This window comes from Callithrix jacchus, chromosome 12 (assembly GCF_049354715.1).
Source record: "Callithrix jacchus isolate 240 chromosome 12, calJac240_pri, whole genome shotgun sequence".
Lineage (NCBI taxonomy): Eukaryota > Metazoa > Chordata > Mammalia > Primates > Cebidae > Callithrix > Callithrix jacchus.
The window spans coordinates 29,209,137-29,228,761 of NC_133513.1; the positions used below are offsets into that span (position 1 = coordinate 29,209,137).

The 19,625-nt window shown below is 50.6% G+C and overlaps 1 protein-coding gene across 9 annotated transcripts; it reads right to left on the reverse strand.

The window, feature by feature from the left end:
- Positions 1-551: 551 nt before the first annotated feature.
- CLN3 (CLN3 lysosomal/endosomal transmembrane protein, battenin) lies at positions 552-16,652 on the reverse strand. Of its 9 annotated transcripts, XR_013524766.1 has the most exons (17): positions 16,607-16,652; positions 16,290-16,411; positions 16,058-16,136; positions 13,745-13,841; positions 12,260-12,331; positions 11,334-11,413; positions 11,125-11,210; positions 10,291-10,363; positions 10,060-10,203; positions 7,370-7,482; positions 5,859-5,905; positions 5,710-5,778; positions 5,560-5,615; positions 5,339-5,432; positions 1,744-1,865; positions 1,000-1,140; positions 552-898 (listed from the first exon to the last, which is right to left on the reverse strand). XR_013524766.1 is itself a non-coding variant. In XM_035267324.3 (16 exons), the coding sequence occupies exons 2-16, from the start codon at positions 16,333-16,335 to the stop codon at positions 779-781; spliced, it is 1,317 nt and encodes a 438-aa protein (XP_035123215.2). In that variant the 5' UTR covers positions 16,336-16,411; positions 16,607-16,652; the 3' UTR covers positions 552-778. The 9 variants fall into 9 exon arrangements, 7 of the variants coding, with proteins under 7 accessions (XP_035123215.2, XP_078201215.1, XP_078201216.1 ...); XR_008475392.2 differs by having other exon boundaries at positions 16,058-16,411; XM_035267324.3 differs by lacking the exon at positions 1,744-1,865.
- Positions 16,653-19,625: the final 2,973 nt, after the last annotated feature.

A 19,625-nucleotide genomic window follows, 5' to 3' on the forward strand; every position in this document is an offset into this window, starting at 1 on the left:
GGTTGCATCTCAGGACAACTCACTGCACAATTCTTTCCACTTCTCTGTTTAAAAACTTTCATGTTAGAATGTCCAATATGATTATTTACAGATCGTCCCATACAATGAGTACATGAATGAATGAATACATGAGGCCTCAAAGATGGCAGAGGCCAGGCAGGGTGGCTCACACCTATAATCCCAGCACTTTGGGAGGCCAAGGCAGGTGGATCACCTGAGTCAGGAGTTTGAGACCAGCCTGGTCAATATGGCGAAACCCCATCTCTACTAAAAATACAAAAATTAGCTGGGCGTGGTGGTTTGTGCTTGTAATCCCAGCTACTCAGGAGGCTGAGTCAGGAGGCCAAGGGTTGCAGTGAACCGGAGATGGTGCCACTGCACTCCAGCCTGGGAGACCGAGAGAGGAGACTACGTCTCAAAAAAAAAAAAAAAAAAAAAAAAAGAAATCTGCTGACACACCTTTTCTATGCTTTCCACATATAGGAAAGAGGGTATGTCTTACTTTCATAATAAAAGTATTTTCTTTTTAGAGACAAAAACAGCACAAGAAGTCCACGGATAAAATCGGCTTTTATTCAAAGGGCACAATACCAGGAAGAAACTCCCCAAGTGGGAGACCATGACTGGCCAACCCCCTGCCAGGGGAACAAGGCTCAGCCCTTCCCTACTCCCGGCCCTGCTGGGAAGGCTGGGAGCACAGTTCGTGGAAGGGCTCTGGGGTGGTCTAACCTGGCAGAGGGAGGTCCCTATGGGCAGAGGAGCCCAAAGAGCCCGAGTATCAGGAGAGCTGGCACAGGAAGTCGTGTAGAGGCAAAGCCAGGAGGCCTGACAGGGAGATCCCCAGCGTGTCAGAGATGCAGGTGGCTGCCATGGCAAACTCCCGGTGCTCATCACTGGTCTGGGAGGGCAGAGAGCAGGGGTGAGGCTTCAGTCCCAGACATCCCTGCCCTGGACGTCCCTGGACAGGCCACCCACAGCCCTTGCCTGGCCAGTGCTGACCTCCAGGGCGATGTTGTGGAAGGTGTTCACGTAGGCTGCGCCTCCCAGAAGCCCCTCATACAGAACGATCAGGAAGACGAGGTACATGCTTGGCAGAAAGCCAAACCACACGTCCGCCAGCAGGAACACGAGGTTGAGGCACTGTGAGCGGAGGGAGAGGCTGAGCCTAGGACCAGGGAGGGCCAGGGAGGTAGGGGGGCCTCCTCTCCAGGGGCCCCTGGTTCTAGGAGATACTGGTGAAGGGGAGGGCTGCCAGGCCTGGATAAAATCCCAACACCAGCCCAACACAGTGGGTGTAATCCCAGCACTTTGGGAGGCCGAGGCAGGCAAATCACCTGAGGTCAGGATTTTGAGATTAGCCTGGTCTCTACTAAATATGGTAAAATCCCATCTCTAACTAAAAATACAAAAATTAGCCGGGTGTGGTGGCATGTGCCTGTAGTCCCAGCTACTCAGGAGGCTGAAACAGGAGAATTACTTGAACCTGGGAGGCAGAGACTGCAGTGAACCAAGATCATGCCAATGCACTCCGGCCTGGGCAAGAGAGAGAGAGACTCTATCACAACAACAACAAAAAAATCCCAACCTCAGGCTGGTGTGGTGGCTGATGCCTGTAATCTCAGTACTTTGGGTGACTGAGGTGGGATGATCACTTGAGGCCGGGAATTCGAGACCAGCCTGGGCAACATAACAAGACTCCATCTCTACAAAAAATTTAAAACTTAGCTGAGTGGTGGCACATACCTGTAGTCCCAGCTACTTGGGAGTCTGAGATAGGAAGATTCCTTAAATCCATGAGGTTGAGGCTATAGTAAGCTATGATTGTGCCACTGCACTCCAGCCTAGGTGACAGAGCAAGATCCTGTCTAAAAAAAAAAAAAAAAAAAAAAAAAAAGGAGGCTTCCTAAAGGAAGTGGGACCACTGAAATCAGGATTTCTCGATCGCAGCACTCTTGGCATTTGATGCCGGTCATTCTGTGTGGTGGGGGTTGTCCTATGTATGGTGGCGCGCATTTAGCAGCATTCCTGGCCTTTGCCCGTTAGATGCCAATAGCATCCCTCAGTTGTGGCAACCAAAGAATGCCTGTATACGTTGCCAGATGTCCCCTGGGCAGCAAAATTGTCCCAATTTGAAAAACCACTGGCTCAATATGGTAAAACAAGGTGAGAACAGCCGGGCACCCTATTCAGTTGGGCTGGAACTCCTGGCCTCAAGCAGTCTCAGCCCTGCTGCCTTGGCCTCCCAAAGCGCTGGGATTATAGGCAGGAACCACCGAATCTGGCCAGGAAGCCTCCTTGACCCAGGGTGTAGGTCCCGCCTCTGTGCCCAAGTGTCTCAGGGAGGTGCCACTCTCCCAGCCCTGATGACACCACGCTGCCTCTTGTGCAGTGTGGAGGCTGCCTCTTGGAGGTTCATACTCTTCGTATACATAAGAATCACGTGGGGATCTAGGTATAAATGCCCCAAGCAGGCCTCCCGCTAAGGGTCCTAATTAATTAAGTCTGAGGTGGACTTAAAGATGAACATTAAAAAGGACACACTCCTGGCTGGGTGTGGTGCCTTGTGCCAGTAATCCCAGCACTTTGGGAGGCTGAAGCAGGTGGATCACTTGAGATCAGGAGTTCGAGACCAGCCTGGCCAACATGGTGAAACCCCATCTCTACTAAAAAATACAAAAATTAGCCAGGCATGGTGGCGCATGCCCGTAATCCCAACTACTAGGGAGGCTGAGGCAAAAGAATTTCTTGAACCTGGGAGGCGGAGGTTGCAGTGAGCTGAGATCACGCCACTGTACTCCAGCCTGGGCAACAAAGCGACACTCCATCTCAAAAAAAAAAAAAGAAAAGAAAAAAGGACACATCCCAGTGATACTAATGGAATCAGTGAAACACTCCCAACACTTTCATCTTCTAGGTGCTTTCTGTAATGAAAATAAATGATATAAGCCCTACCTATGAAACAGGCTTGGTTAAAATCATAGCTAAAACCATTTTTTTTTTTTGAGACGGAGTCTCGCTCTGTTGGCTAGGCAGGAGTGCAGTGGCTCGATCTTGGCTCATTGGAACCTCCGCCTTCCGGGGTTAAGCAATTATCCTGCCTCAGCCTCCCAAATAGCTGTGACTACAGGTGCCCACCACCACCCCTGGCTAATTTTTGTATTTTTAGTAGAGATGGGATTTTGCCATGTTGGCCAGGCTGGTCTCGAACACCTGACCTAAGGTGATCCACATGGCTCAGCCTCCCAAAGTGCTGGAATTATAGGCATGAGTCAACTCCTGGCCAGCTAAAACGATTTACAAATTATAAAAACCCAGTATAGCAGCTGTGAGTGCTGGCTCACGGCTGTAATCCCAGCACTTTGGGAGGCTGAGGCAGGTGGATCACCTGAGGTCAGGAGTTTAAGATCAGCGTGGCCAACATGGCGAAACCCCATCTCTACTAAAAAACACAAAAATCAGCTGGGCATGGTGGTGTGTGCCTGTAATCCCAGCTACTTAGGAGGCTGAGTTCCTAAATTTTAAGGGCAGAGGACTTTGCTATCACGGTTGAAAGTTTATTGTAACAATTACCTTCAGGGGCTGTGGATTTGTAACCTTGAAACAGTGGATGCTGGTTATCTGAAACTCCTGTAGTAGACTGCTGTAAGGAAGGGCGTTTGTGCCCTCAAGGCTGTAAACTACTGTTTGTCGAGGGCAGTTGAATTTGCTCAGCACTCTTAAGATAAATAACCCATTGACTACAAAGTCACTGACTCTTATAATCAACCATCTGGAATAAAAGAACTGTACATTTTCTTATAGTTAGAAACATTATTCGAAATAATGTTTGTATGAAATAATGTCTCTCTGCATGAAGTAAGTGTCCTATGATCATGCCACTGTACTGCAGCCTGGGAGACAGAGCAAGGTCCTGACGTTTTCTTTCTTTCTTTTTTCGGGAGACAGGGTCTCGCTCTGTTGCCTAGGCTGCACTGCAGTGGCATAACAGTTCACGGCAGCCTTGGCCTCCTGGGCTCAAGTGATCCTCCCACCTCAGCTTCCAGGTAGCTAGGACTACAGGTGTGCAACACCACCCCTGGCTAACTTTTGTAGAGGTGTGATTTTGCCATGTTGCCCAGGCTGGATTTTAACTTCCAGGCTCAAATGATCTACCTGCCTCAGCCTCACAAAGTACTGGGATTACAGGCATGAGCCACCTGGCCCGGCCTAAGTCCAACTCTTATAAAAAAAAAAAACCACAGTCGGGCACTGTGGCTCACACCTGTAATCCCAGCACTTTGGGAGGCCAAGGCAGGGGGATCACCTGAGGTCGGGCATTGGAGACAAGCCTGACCAACTGTAAGAAACTGTGTCTCCACTAAAAACACAAACAAACAACAACATACACACAGACGCACACACACACCACAAAATCTTGTTCTTCCAGTCTTTCCCTCATCTCTATTTCTTACAACTACCCTGAAAAATAGGTATTGGCTACACCCGATTTATACATGAGGAAACTGAGACTCAGAGAGGTTCTGAGACCTGCCCACAGTCACACAGTGGCTGAGTACTGAAGCCTGGTTTTGCACCAGCTTTGCTTGCTCCTGAGGCTATACATTTTACATGGAGCCCTGCCGGCCTTCAGTTGCCTGTGCTAAGAAATGATAGTGTAGGCCAGGCATGGTGGCTCACGCCTATAATCCCAGCACTTTGGGAGGCCGAGGCGGGTGGATCACGAGATCAAGATATCGAGACCATCCTGGTCAACATGGTGAAACCCTGTCTATACTAAAAATACAAAAAATTAGCTGGGCATGGTGGCGTATGCCTGTAATCCCAGCTACTGAGGCTGAGGCAAGAGAACTGCCTGAACCCAGGAGGCAGAGGTTGCAATGAGCCGAGATCACGCCATTGCACTCCAGCCTGGGTAACAAGAGTGAAACTCCGCCTCAAAAAAAAAAAGAGAGAAATGAGAGTGTACAATTTACACTTCCCTGTAATCCCAGCAGTTTGGGAGGCCGAGGTGGGCAGATCACCTGAGGTCAGGAATTTGAAATCAGCCAACATGGTAAAACCACATCTCTACTAAAAATACAAAAATTAGCCTGGCATGGTGGCAGGAGCCTGTAATCCCAGCTACTCAAGAGACCGAGGCAGGAGAATCACTTGAAACTGGGAGGCAGAGGTTGCAGTGAGCCGAGATTGTGCCATTGCACTGCAGCCTGGACGACAGAGCCAGACTCTGTCTAAAAAAAAAAAAAAAAATTTACACTTCCCAGTGATAGTGGGAAGTGGGGGTTTGGGGACGCTGGGAGCCAAGGTGGGAGTGGAGTGAGGGGCAGGGGCTTGGTACCTGCAGCAGGGCCAGGGCCCAAGTGAAACGGATTCGACAGCAGCGGAGAGAAGAGCGGGAGGCAAAGACGCCAGCCTGGTACAGCATCTGGTACCTAAGGTGGGGGCAGGGGGTGGGAGGAGGCTCCTCCAGGCAACAACCTGCTCCCCCGGGTGCCTACTGGGTAGGGCAGCCCCATCACCTCAGCACCTTCCCAGCCCACCGTATCTTGCTCCTCTTACCAGCGGTACTGCTGAGCATGACTCAGGGATGTGTTTCGGAAAAAGAGGAGTTCAAACTGCAGCAAAGACCAGACAGGGGAGATGGACAGAGCTCTGTGGGTCCCAGCCCCAGTCACCACCTGCACACCCCTCCCAGCGCCCCTCACTCACAAGTCCCTGGTTGATGAAATACTCAGCAAAGTAAACCACGACCAAGGGGACAATATACCACAGCAGACCCTGGAAGAGGCGGAAGATCTAAGCGGGGTGCCCGGAGGTGGGCAACCCCCACGGCGACACACCCCAGCCTTCATCCAAACCTTGAACACTGTCCATCTTTCCCGAAAGGAGAGGCTGGAGCCGGAGCCTGCAGGGGAACGGAGAGAGAAGGGCAGATAAAGTTTTCACACTAAGACTCGGCAGAGGCGCCGGTGTGCCAGAATTAACCAGACCACGCAGTAGTGGGAACTGAATTACATGCCACTGGATTGGACATTTAAAAATGGTTAAAATGGCCAGATGTGGTGGCTCACACCTGTAATCCCAGCCCTTTGGGAGGCCGAGGCGAGCAGATCACCTGAAGTTGAGAGTTTGAGACCAGCCTGACCAACATGGAGAAACCCCATTTCTATTAAAAATACAAAATTGGCCAGTCATGGTGGCACATGCCTGTAATCCCAGCTATTTGGGAGGCTGAGGCAGGAGAATCACTCCAACCCTAGAGGCAGAGGTTGCAGTGAGCCGATATTGTGCCCTTGCACTCTAGCCTGGGCAACAAGAGCAGAACTCCGTCTCAAAAAAAAAAATAAAATAAGATAAAAATAAAATAAAATATAAAATGGTAAACACTGAGTAATGTACATAGTTTACCACGATGAAAAACAAGAGCTAACCAGGTGAGACTTCTTCACATCTCTGTCTCTTTTTTTTTAAGATGGAGTCTTACTCTGTCACCCAGGCTGGAGTACAGTAGCGCGATCTTGACTTACTGCAACCTCCGCCTCCTGAGTTGAAGCGATTCTTGTGCCTCAGCTTCCTTAGTAGCTGGGATCACAGGCATGCACCACCATACCTGGCTAATTTTTGTATTTTTAGTAGAGATGGGGTTTCTCCCTATTGGCCACAATGGTCTTGAACTCCTAAACTCAGGTGATCCGCTTGCCTCGGCCTCCTAAAGTGCTGGAATTACAGGCGTGAGCCACTGCACCCAGCCAACGTCTCTTGTACAGCTCCACAGCTGGCCATCGGCCCACCCTGCCCAGTCTCACTGGCCCTTCTCTGGTTCTAGAACATCCCAGCTCATCCCCACTGCAGGGCCTCAGCGCTTATGACTGGAATGCCTGGTACAGGGTAAGAAGGATCTTGCAGTGAGCCAAGATGGTGCCACTGCACTCCAGCTTAGGCAACAGAGTGAGACTTTGTCTCAAAAAAAAAAAAAAAATTCAGCTCCAAAGGAGGAAGCTTTTGTCCATAATTGGAGCTCTCCTTCCTTGTTCTCCTTCCTTCCCTGACTCCCTCCCTCCCTCCCTCTTTTCTTCCTTCTTCTCTCTCTTTCTTTTTTTTTGATAGATAAGGTCTTGCTCTGTCGCCCAGGCTGGACTCAAACTCCTGAGCTCCAGCAATCCTCCTGCCTCAGCCTCCCAAAGTGCTGGGATATTACTGGCATGAGCCACAGTGCTCGGCTTCAACAAGTATTTCTGAAATAGATGAAAGCTTTTCCCATAACCAGTACGCCCACTCTCTTTCCCCCCGTAACTGTGTCCATTGCAGAGAGGAAAATACCAAACCCAGAGAGAAAGAAAGTAACCTCCAGAGGGTCTGTGTCTCCTACCTGGCTTCGACTCTGGGGCTTCGGTTCCTATGAGAGGCTGCCGGGCTGCACGCTCTGCCTCTTCTTCCCCTCCAGGGTCCTGGGGCTCAGGAGAAGTGAGTAACAAGAAATAGCTAGGAGGAGGAGGAAGGTAAGGTCAGAGAGCCCTGCTGGGCTGGGAAGGTCCCAGGAACCGTCTAGGCCACTCTTTCCCAGGGAACACCTCTACTGTTGAACACTTCCAAAGATGGGTAGCTCACTGCCTCTAAGGTGCCTGCCCTGTGCTGGAGAGCTCCAATTACAGGCAAAGGCATCCTTCTTTGGAGCTGATTTTTTTTTTTTTAGACAGAGTCTCACTGTTGCCTAGGCTGGAGTGCAGTGGTGTGATCTTGACTCACTGCAACCTCCACCTCCTGGGTTTAAGCGATTCTCCTGCCTCAGCCTCTCAAGTAGCTGAGACTACAGGCACGTGCCACCACATCTGGCTAATTTTTTATTTTTAGTAAAGACAGGGTTTCACCATGTTGGCCAGGTTGGTCTTGAACTCCTGAATTCAAGTGATCCGCCTGCCTCAGCCTCTCAAAGTGCTGGGATTACAGGCGTGAGCCACTGTGCCCAGCTGGAGCTGAATTTATCTCCTTGTTGTTCCTATCCATGGGCCTTTGTTTTGTTTTGATTTCTTTCAGAGACAGGGTTTTTCTCTGTTACCCAGGCTGGAGTGCAGTGGTTCAATCATAACTCACTGCAGCCTCAGTCTCCAAGGCTCAAGCAATCCTCCTGCCTCAGCCTCCCAAGCAGCTGGGACTACAGGCATGTGCCACCAAGCCCATCTCATATTTTCAATTTTTTGTAGAGATGGGGGTCTTGCTATGTTGCCCAGGGTGGTCTCAAATTCCTGGCCTCAAGTGGTCCTCCTGCCTCAGCCTCCCAAAGCACTGGGATTACAGGCATGAGCAGAAGGCCTTTGTTTGGACTACTGGGCCACACTAAGCGAATCAGTTATGTTTTCTTGCCATTATTATTCTAATGATTATTCTAGCTCCCATTAATTATACATTCGCTCTGTGCTAGGCCAGAACTTCCTCGATTTTAGTCACTAAGGTTCTGGCTTCACGTTATTTGCCATATCCATATTCCTCCTGTATATAATAATTTTTACTTAATAATTTCCTTTAAATGGCCTCACTTTTTTTTTTTTTCTTTTTTTTTTAAAAGATGGGGTTTCACCATGATGGCCAGGCTGGTCTTGAACTCCTGACCTCAGGTGATCCACCCACCTTGGCCTCCCAAAGTGCTGGGATTACAGGTGTGAGCCACCGTGCCTGGCCAATGGACTAACTTTTTCTACCTGGATTTGTCCTAAGCACTAATCTTGTAAAGGGCCAGGTGTGATTGGCTAGTTCAAATTGTTTCCTAATATGCAGGAAAATACACACAGAACTAATCAGGCTGGGTGCAGTGGCTTACCCCTGTATTCCCAGCACTATAGGAGGCCAAGGCAGGTAGGTCAGGAGTTCGAGACTAGCCTGGCCAACACAGTGAAACCCTGTGTCTACTAAAAATACAAATAATTAGCCAGGCGTGGTGGTACAGGCCTGTAGTCCCAGCTACTCGGGAGGTTGAGGCAGGAGAAGCACTTGAGCCCGGGAGGCTGAGGTTGCAGTGAGCCAATATCATGCCAGCCACTGCACTCCAGCCTGAGTGACAGAGTGAGACTCTGTCTTTAAAAAAAAGAAGAGAAAAAGAACTAATCAAATAAAGTCCACCCTCGTTCTACTTCTGATCACCTTGGGAACCACACTGTGCTGGAAGGCATTATACTCATCACCTCCCAGGAAAGCAAGAACGACTGCCATTTGAAATATGGGAAAACTGAGGATTCAGAGATGTAGAGTGACTTGTTCAAAGCCACGCAGCTAAAAACTAGCAGCCCCAGGACTCACACCCAGGGCTATCAGAGTCCGGATTCCGCCTCCCTTCAGAGCAAGGCTACAGGGACATGAAGATGCAATCATGATCAAGATTTTTCTTCTTTCTTTATTTTTTCCTGAGACAGAGTCTCACTCTGTTGCCCAGGCTGGAATGCAGCAGCGCAATCTCTGCTCATTGTAACCGCTGTCTCCCGGATTCAAGCGATTCTCCTGTCTCAGCCTCCTGAGTAGCTGGGATTACATGCACCTGCCACCACATCTGGCTAATTTTTGTATTTTTTTTTTTTTTTTGAGACAGAGTCTCACTTTGTCACCACATGCCAGGCTGGAGTGCAGTGGCACAATCTCAGCTCACTGCAACCTCCGCCTCCTGGGTTCAAGCAATTCTCCTGCCTCAGCCTCCCGAGTAGCTGGGACTACAGGCGCATGCCACCACGCCCAGCTAATTTTTGTATTTTTAGTAGAGACAGGGTTTCACCATGTTGGCCAGGATGGTCTCGATCTCTTTACCTTGTGATCCACCCACCTCGGCCTCCCAAAGTGCTAGGATTACAGGCTTGAGCCACTGTGCCTGGTCAATTTTTGTATTTTTAGTAGAGACGGGGTTTCACCATATTGGCTAGGATAGTTTCCTGACCTCAGGTGATCCGCCCTTCTTGGCCTCCCAAAGTGCTGGGATTACAGGCATGAGCCATGGTCAAGTTTTCTCTCTACCGCACACAGCCATGGTCAAGTTTTCTCTCCTTGGACCCCTCTCCCTCCTGGCTCAGGGCAGCTCACCTGGCCAGCAGCACGGCAGGGATACCCAGCATGGACAGCAGGGTGTGCTGAGGGGAAAGGCCGGCCTGGGTGAGGCCCAGGTAGGACAGGGCCCCCAGCAGCCCCGCTCCCCCAGTTCCTGAGGACCACCAGGAGATCACAGCCCTGGGAAGGAGAACACAGGGGCATTCAGGAGGACCAAGGCCAGCCATGGGACAGTCTCTCCCCACACTCCCTCCTCTGCCTGCTTACCTGGGGTAGAAGGCAGTGAGGGAGAGGAAAGTGACCTCCCCCAGGCCTGATGAGATGCTAGCCAAGACCACACCTGAGGGAGAGAAGCACTGGGATGGTCACACCTTGCCTTGCCCAGGCCCCTAAGGTGTCTGGCCATGGCCTCCTAGGTATCAGCTAGAGAGGCTCCAACAGATCCCACACACGGGCCAGGTTCCAGGTCTGAAGCAGAGCCCCCATCCTCTGCGAGTCCCTTCATGGGGAGTGGTACCTCCATCCATCCAGTCATCAGACCAGGGGCAGACAGGCACCCTTGATGTCTCCGCCCTTCCATCACAGTCTTTTACTTTTCTTTTTTTTTTTTTGAGACGGAGTCTCGCTCTGTTGCCCAGGCTGGAGTGCAGTGGCGCGATCTTGGCTCACTGCAACCTCTGCTTCCTGGGTTCAAGAGATTCTCCTGCCTCAGCCTCCTGAGTAGCTGAGATTACAGGTGTGTGCCACCACACCCAACTAATTTTTGTGTTTTTGGTAGAGACGGGGATTCACCATGTTGGCCAGGTTGGTTTCAAACTCCTGACCTCAGGTGATCCGCCTGTCTCAGCTTCCCAAACTGCTAGGATTCCAGGCATAAGACACCATGCCTGGCCCATCCCAGAGTCTTGACTCTGTTGACCTCAATCTCCATCTAATCCATCCAGTTTCTCCCATCCCCTCCACTGCTGACAGCCCTCCTAGCAGGCTTCTGCCGGTGACAGAATGAATCCTTTTCCTATCGGAGGCTGGGGAGACTCTCCCCACAAATGATCCAATGTGATTCCTTGGGGCCCCCCACCTGACACAGAACCACACACTCACCACATAGGCTGGTCCCCACGGAATGAGAAAAGGCAACCAGGACGAAGCTTCCAGCAGCACAAATCCCACTGATGAGAACCCGGGGGCTGAGGGGGTGAGAAGGGGAGGGAAGGGGGAGGTCAGCCTCTATTCTCAGCTCCCCAGCCCTCCCAGCCTCCCCACTCTCAGCTCCCCATGCCCACCCTGCCTCCCGCCACCCCCATGCAGACCTGTAGGGCAGTAGGTGAAGGCCAAGAGGAGCCAACAATTTGATGACGAGTGTGGGGAGGATGTCCGCCAGGAGCACGGCCTGAGACAGGAGAATAGAGTGAGACCCCAGAGCTTCCAGGGTATAACCCTCCCAGCAAGGTGGCCAAGGAGAGGCAGGAGCTGGCCAAACAGGTCTGCTACAAACACAGGCTCTGGAGTCAGGCAGAGCTGGGTTCAAGTCCCAGCTCTGCCACTCCTTAGTTGTGTGTCAAGAGTTTATATTCTCTGAGCTTCAATTTCCTTATGTGGAAAATGGGGATATCACAGCGTCTAGCCCACAGAACTGCTGTGTGGATTAAATGAGCTAATATACGCTACGTACAGAAACAGCTCAGAAATTTTATATCTATATATATATTTTGAGACAGAGACAGAGTCTCACTCTGTCGCCCAGGCTGGAGTGCCATGGCTTGATCTCGGCTCACTGTAACCTCTGCCTCTCTGGTTCAAGTGATTCTCCTGCCTCAGCCTCCCGAGTAGCTGGGATTATGGGCACATGCCACCATGCCTGGCTAATTTTTGTATTGTTAGTAGAGACAGGGTTTCACCATATTGGCCAGACTGGTCTCGAACTCCCGGCAGATGATCAACCAACTTCAGCCTCAGAAATTATATTAAGGTCTCAATTATTACATATACATTTTTTTCTTTCTTAAGCTGGGATCTCACTAGATTGCCCAGGCTGGTCTCAAACTCCTAGGCTCAAGTAATCCTTCTACTGTGGCCTCCCAAAGTGCTGGGATTACAGACGTGAGCCACTACACCTGGCCCAGGTCTCAATTGTTTTCATCATGACAGTCCCAGCTGGGTAGTGAAGGGCTAGGAGTGGGGTCTGCAGACCCAGGGTCCCTGGGTCAGGAGGGGACCAGGTGAGATAAGTACGCACAGCTGTAGAGACAGAGTTGCAGTCAAACCGTGATGAGCTGTTGTGGGGGATGGGTGTTGGGCTTGGGTCCACCTGATGGGAAAGAAGAACATCTTTCACTCCAGGAGGCAGAGAGATACACACAGAGCCTGGTTCCAGCCCCAGCTCTGCCTTCACTTGAAGGATGGCTTTGGGTCAGCAGTGACCGACCTCTCAGGACCTCAGCTTCTCTGCATGCACGATGAAGAGGGGGTTCCCATATGAGTCTCTACTTTAGTCCCTGCTAGACACGGGCCAAAAATGGCCCTGTAAATGGATTTTGTTTAGGTAACACATTCAAGAGCTTTCTTCTTTTTTTAAATGCAGTCTCACTCTGTTGCCCAGGCTGGAGTGCAGAGGCGTGATCTTGGTTCACTGCAACCTCCATCTCCCAGTTCAAGCAATTCTCCTGCCTCAGCCCCCTGAGTAGCTTGGACTACAGGTATGCACCACCACGCCCACTAATTTTTGTATTTTTAGTAGAGACTGGGTTTCACCATGTTGGCCAGGGTGGTTTCCTGACCTCAGGTGATCCACCCTCTTCGGCCTCCCAAAGTGCTGGGATTACAGGTGTGAGCCACTGAGCCCAGCCTCAAGAGCTTTCATATAAAAATGTGGGTTGCCAGAAAATCTGATCTTGGACCTGCCAGGTGGTAGCTGCTCCCTTTGGATGGGACATGCACGCCCCAGCTTACCACAGACAGGTGGTTCTCAACCAAGGGCAGTACCACCCCTCCAGGGAATATTTCGCAATGTTTAGAGACATTCTTGGTTGTCACTACTGGGGATCACAGGGTGTGCTATTGGCATTGAGTAGGTAGAAGCCAGGGATGCTGCTAAATGTCTCACAATGCACAGGAGAACCCCACAACAAAGACTCATCCCGCCCAAAATGTCATAGGGCCCAGGTTAAGAAACCTTGCTGTAGATGACTGTCTCACCCAGCCAATGTTAAAGTTTGCAAAACTGGTGCCCATGAATCTCTTAAATTCCCTTCCTGCTCTGGGGGTCTGGGAGACTGGAAACTTTTTTTTTTTTTTTGAGACTGAGTCTCCCTCTGTCACCCAGGCTGGAGTGCAGTGATGTGATCTTGTGCCGCAATCTTGCCTCACTGCAACCTCCGCCTCCTGGGTTCAAGCAATTCTCCTGCCTCAGCCTCCCGAGTAGCTGGGATTACTGGTGCCCACCACCGTGCCCAGCTAATTTTTTTGTATTTTTAGTAGAGACGGGGTTTCACCATGTTGGCCAGGCTGGTCTCAAACACCTGACCTCAGGTGATCCGCCCGTCTTGGTCTCCCAAAGTGCTGGGATTAAAGGCATGAGCCACCACGCCCAGCCAGAGACTAGAAACTTTATCCCCCTTGTCCCACCCCATTCCATGAGTTTTTCAAAGGGGCCTCTGTCCCATGCCCTCATCTTCCCACAGGGCCTAACCATGGTGGTAGTGGTAGAGAAAGGGTCACTTACATGGCTCTGGTTTCCTGATGTCCTCTCATGGCTAAGGATGTCATGGGCGGCACTCAGCATCACCACATAAGAGAAGTTGTTGCAAAGGCCCAGCAGCCTGGAAGGAGCAGGCCAGGTCTCAACTTCCTTTGGATCCTGCAGCCATCTGCAGCCTTCACGCCAAATCTCCCCTTACCTGTGCCCTACAATCAGCTCCCTCTTTTTTTTCTCTATCACCAGATTCCATCCTCATACAGTGTTGGGGTCAGAAATACAGGCTTTGGTGCTTGGGCAACATAGTGAGACCCCTGTCTCTACAAAAAATTTAAAATTTAGCCAGGTGTGATGGCTTACTATCCCAGCTACTTGGGAGGCTGAGGGGGAGGACTGCTTGAGTCCAGGAGTTAGATGCTGCAGTGACCTGTGATCATGCCACTGCACTCCAGCCTGGGTGACAGGTCACAAAAATAAAAAATAAAACGGAAGAAATAGGGGCTTTGAGATCTCAGCCTTGGATTCACTTCCTGCCTCTAAGGCCTCTCCTGGAAGCTCTCTGCGACCACTCTCTCCTCTGGGCTCCCACTGGGACTCAGTCTCTGGGGCATTTCTCATCCTCTGATACACTGCAGTACAGTAAGAAAAAAAAAAATCCTGGGGCAGCCAGGTGCGGTGGCTCACACTTGTAATCCCAGCACTTTGGGAGGCCAAGGCGGGCAGATTACTTGAGGCCAGGAGTTTGAGACCAGCCTGGCCAACACGATGAAACCCTGTTTCTACTAAAAATACAAAAATCAGTTGGTCATGGTGGCTCGAGTCTGTAATCCCAGCTACTTGGGAGGCTGAGGCAGGAGAATCACCTGAACCAGGGAGGCAGAGGTTGCAGTGAGCCAAGATCACGCCACTGCACTCCAGACTGGGCAACAGGGCAAGACTCTGTTTCAAAAAAAAAGAAAAGAAAAGAAAAGAAAAAAATCCTGGAGCTGGAAATTGAAGGGACTGTGTTCAAGTCCCAAGTCTGCCTCTTCCCACTTTCTCAGTCTACTCATATGTAAAATGGGGATACAAATTTCTCTCCTGATGCTGCATGGATCAAAACCCCACAAGATGCTGCATGGATCAAAACAAGATATGATCAAAGGCCTATAGGATCCAGGAAGGTTCTGTCTGCTTACTCTCATCTCCCAGAGCAGCACTCAGCAATGGGAGGGAATCTGGGTCTCGTGCCACAGATTTCCAGTCTGTGGAAATATGGAAGCCACTTCCAACCCAACTCCAACATTTAGGTTAATGCTAAAAGTATTTCCCAGGCTTGGTATTTGAATAAGTTTTGAAGGTGGATGGATGGATGACCTTTTAAAAAGTTTTAGAGTTGGGCGCCGTGGCTCACGCCTGTAATCCCAACACTTTGGGAGGTGGAGGAAGGCAGATCACCAGAGATCAGGAGTTCGAGACCAGCCTGGCCAACATGGTGAAATCCCATCTCTACTAAAAATACAAAAAATTAGCTGTGTGTGGTGACACATGCCTATAATCCCAGCTACTCGGGGGACTGAGACAGGAGAATAACTTGAACCTGGGAGGCGGAGGTTTTGGTGAGCCGAGATCAGGCAACTGCACTCCAGCCTGGGCGACAGACTGAGACTCTATCTCAAAAATAAAATAATAACATAAAATAAAAAACTTTTAGGCCCAGCATGGTGGTTCATGCTTGTAATCTCAGCACTTTGGGAGGTTGAGGTAGGAGGATCACTTGAGGCCAGGGGTTGGACGCCAGGTCCCAAAGTGAGATCCCGTCTCTATAAAAAATAAAAAAATTAGCCAGGTGTGGTACTGCACACCTCCACCTGGACGGGGAAGTGGGAGCCCAGGAGTTCCAGGCTTCAGTGAGCTGTGACTGCACCACTGCATTCCAACCTGGGCAAGAGTAAGATCCCGTCTCAAAAAGAATAATAAGATAAATTAAAATAAAAAGTTTTAGTAGTGATACATTTATTTAAATGTTCATTAGGTAAATACTGGTTTTCCATATGGAGTAATGATTTAAAGTTTTCTTTTTAAAAATGCGTGCATTAAAAAACTTCAAGGCTGAAATGGCTGGAGGAAAAACACAAGTAAATAATCCTACAGGTGGTATGAGGAGCTGGCCAAATCCGGAAGATGGTAAGGAATGAAGTTTGGAAAATTTACATGCTGCCTGGGGGCAAACCAGTGGATTCGGTAAATCTTTGTGGGTTCAGTTCCTTTGAGCAGCTCAACTCTTTCTTCCCCCTGTCCTCCTGTCACTTCCCTCTTCCTACGCCACTGTCACTTTTGCTGAACTCTCAGGCCACTCACCAGAAGCCCACCGCATTCTTCCAATGCGAGCTCTGACGGTCCAACAGAGGGAGCCGGGGCTCCGGGACGGTCTCCTCCCCTGGGAGAGTGAGAAGAGGGCATGACCCCCACCCACTCTCAGGCACACGACGGCCCCATGCGTGTCCTCCCGAGGCCGAGTCAGCTCTCATTACCCTCGGGTGGGCAGCGAGCCAGAGGTGGTCGCTCCTAGGAGGGTGGCAGAAATACTCACCCTCGGAATCCGAAAGGCGCCGCCGCGAGCCCGCACAGCTTCTCATGACCTCAAGTTCAGGTCCCCCAAGGGTCCAGGGTCACAGACTGTGCAGAGGGGGCTCCCACGGGAGGGATGAGGGTCTGTGACAGGCGACAAGGATCAACGTCCGATTGTCGGTCCCAGCTCCGGCTTGTCTGCGGCACTCGCGCCCCGCGATCCATCAAGGAAGCCCGGGACTCCATCTCGCGCGCCTCACGACCCACCACGACCCACCACGCCCCACCCATAGGACTCTGCCCCCGCCCCGTCCACAGCAGGGACCCTGCGGCCTGTACCTTTAAGAGCAGCTGAACGTTCGGCCCAGAGAGGAGGCAGGTTGTCGGATCACGTGACAGCACCCGCGTGTTCCCCCATCACGTGCTCGGGGGTCCTTCTTCTGGGTCCTCTCTGTCTTCGCTTTGGGCCTTCTCAGCTTTGGAGCGTGAGAAAGGGAGAAGCCAGAGAACCTTAGAACCGCAGGTTTTAAACTGGAGTGGGTGGGAACAGCAAGCAGAGCCATGACCTTAGATCAGTGGCGCCCAAGACCGAGACGGTATCTTGCCAGTACTAGTCGTGGCTGCGGGAGGCTTCAGCTCCTTTTCCTTCAGTACTCACTTGCCAGAAACAAATATGGCCACCTGCCTACTCCTCCCCCCAACACCCCTCCTTTTTTTTTTTTTAGGCAGGACTGTTTCGGTTGCGAACAAAGACGACCAGCTTCAGATCATTCTTACTCCCATCTGTTGTCCTTACAAATTATTTTAGAGACCTAAATAAACATAACACCCACCTAAGGCGTTTTCATGAATTATCTATTGACAGTATCCAAGATGTTAAGAGATTCCCTTTTCCAAATTATCCTAGAACCAAAAAATATCACGGCAGTTCAGCCCCCGGTGTTACAGATGAGAAAACCAAGGCACAAATATATATACATACATACATACACAACAAAAATTAGCTGGGCATGGTGGCGCATGCCTGTAGTCGTAGGTACCTTGGAGGCTGAGGTGGGAGGATCACTGTCCCTAGGAGGTTGAAGCTGCAGTGAGCTATGATCGCGCCACTGCACTCCAGCCTGGGCGACAGAGATCCTGTCTAAGAAAAAGAAAAATGTAAAAAGAAAAGAAGATATATATATACATATATATGTATATATATGAAAAAAATGGGAAAGTTGCTGATGATCATACAATGTTAGACCTAAAGGTGACCTTAGAGACCTGTATGGTGATAAGAAATAGAGCACCAGAGGCAGGGAGCCATTGGGTTGGCTGTAGGCCGCTGCAGGATTCCTGCCTCCATCAAAGTCGGTGCTTCGACCCGATTTTTTTTTTTTTTTTTTAACACAGAGTCTTGCTCTGCTGCCCAGGCTGGAGTGCAGTGGTAGGATCTTGGTTTGCTGCAACCTTGACCTCCCAGGCTCAGGCAATCCTTCCACCTCCGCCTCCCGAGTAGCGGCAACAGCAGGTGCGCACACCACTGTGCCCAGCTGATTTTTGTACTTTTTGTAGAGACAGGATTTTGCCATGTTGCCCAGGCTGGCCTCGAACTCCTGGGCTCAAGCAATCCACCCGCCTCAGCCTCCCAAAGTGCTGTAACTACAGGCATGAGCCACCACCACGCTCCGCCAGACTAAATTATTATTATTATTATTATTTTGGGATGGAGTTTCGCTGTTGTTACCCAGACTGGAGTGCAATGGCACGATCTCGGCTCACCGCAACCTCCGCCTCCTGGGTTCAAGCAATTCTCCTGCCTCAGCCTCCCGAGTAGCTGGGACTACAGGCAGGCACCACCACGCCCAGCTAATTTTTGTACTTTTTTTTTTTTTAGTAGAGACGGGGTTTCACCTTGTTGACCAGGATGGTCTCAATCTGTTGACCTCGTGATCCACCTGCCTCAGCCTCCCAAAGTGCTGGGATTATAGGCATGAGCCATTATTTTAATTAAGGCCTAAGATTCTGATTCTGTGATTTCATCCAATTGCCCTAATTGGAATAGGAAAGTGGCGCTTGGGAGGAAAGAAGGAGGGTATGGGAAGAGATGTAGAGCAAGGTCACTTTGTGTAGTTCCAAATAAGGAGTCATACCCTTACCTTCCTCTAGGTGGGGAGCGGCATCCTGCATTCTCTTGTCCTTGGCCTCATCGCCACTGTGCGCTGTCACCTCTGTCTGCTCTTTCTTACCACCAGGACTTCAGAATGCTGTTTGAAATGTGCCCTCTGGCGGGACGAGGTGGCTCCTGCCTGCAATCCCTGAACTTTGGAAGGCCAAAGTGGGCTGATCACCTGAGGTCAGGAGTTCAAGACCAGCCTGGCCAACGTGGTGAAAACGAGTTTATACTAAAGATACAAAAATTACAGGTGTGGGGCACACCTGTAATCCCAGCTACTTGGGAGGCTGAGGCAAGAGAATCATTTGAATCCGGGACGCAGAGCCAAGATCTCACCACTGCATTCCATCCTGGGTGACAGAGTGAAACTCAGTCTTAAAAAATAAAAAGTAAAATAAAAAAGAAAAATGTGACCCCTCCCCTTTAGGGTAAAAAAAAAAAAATCCTGAGGCGGCAGGGAGCGGTGGGTCACACCTATAATCACAGCACTTTGGGAGGCCTGCCTCTGGGACTCCAAAGGCCAGGCAGGGAGGGGAGGAGAGGAGGCCTCCCACATCACTCAACTGATGGAAAGTGGAATCCTATTACCTGTGCAGGGCTCTAGAATTGCAACAGCATTTCATACCTGGCATCTGCCATCAAGGAAGTCACAGGAAGATGGGAGGAAGACACAGATAAAGCTACAGGACAAAGTTTAGCCAAGTTCTCTCTTTCGAGGCTAATCATAGATGAGGGGTTGTGCACTGGAGCCACCAATCCAGCCCCTTCCGCCTCTCAGGGAAGCAGTAATGACAGTGAAATGTGTCAGAGCTCCCAACAGCACCCTCTTCACTGCTGCTCTTACTCCTCAGGCAAAACAGGAACCACAAACCCCAGCTTCCTCTCGCAGAGGGCCTGCGGCTTGTAGGGGAGACGGAAATGGCTGAGGTGTGGATACAAGACCTGAGTCACTTGAGCTACCGTTGCCACATGTCCCCTCCCTCCCCCTTCCCCACCCCCAGCTCTAAGGACTCCTGCTCCCACCTTGTCCTTTCCGCCCTCTCCCTTGCCCTTTATTTCCAAACGAGCGCCTAAGTCCCTGTGTGATGTTCACCCATTTCCAAGGCTGCAGTGGGGGTTGCTATGGGCATCGGGGGCCAGGGGCAGGGCCCAGGGTGGGGACATGTCAGGGAGACACAGGGGAAGAGGAAGTGTCTTGGG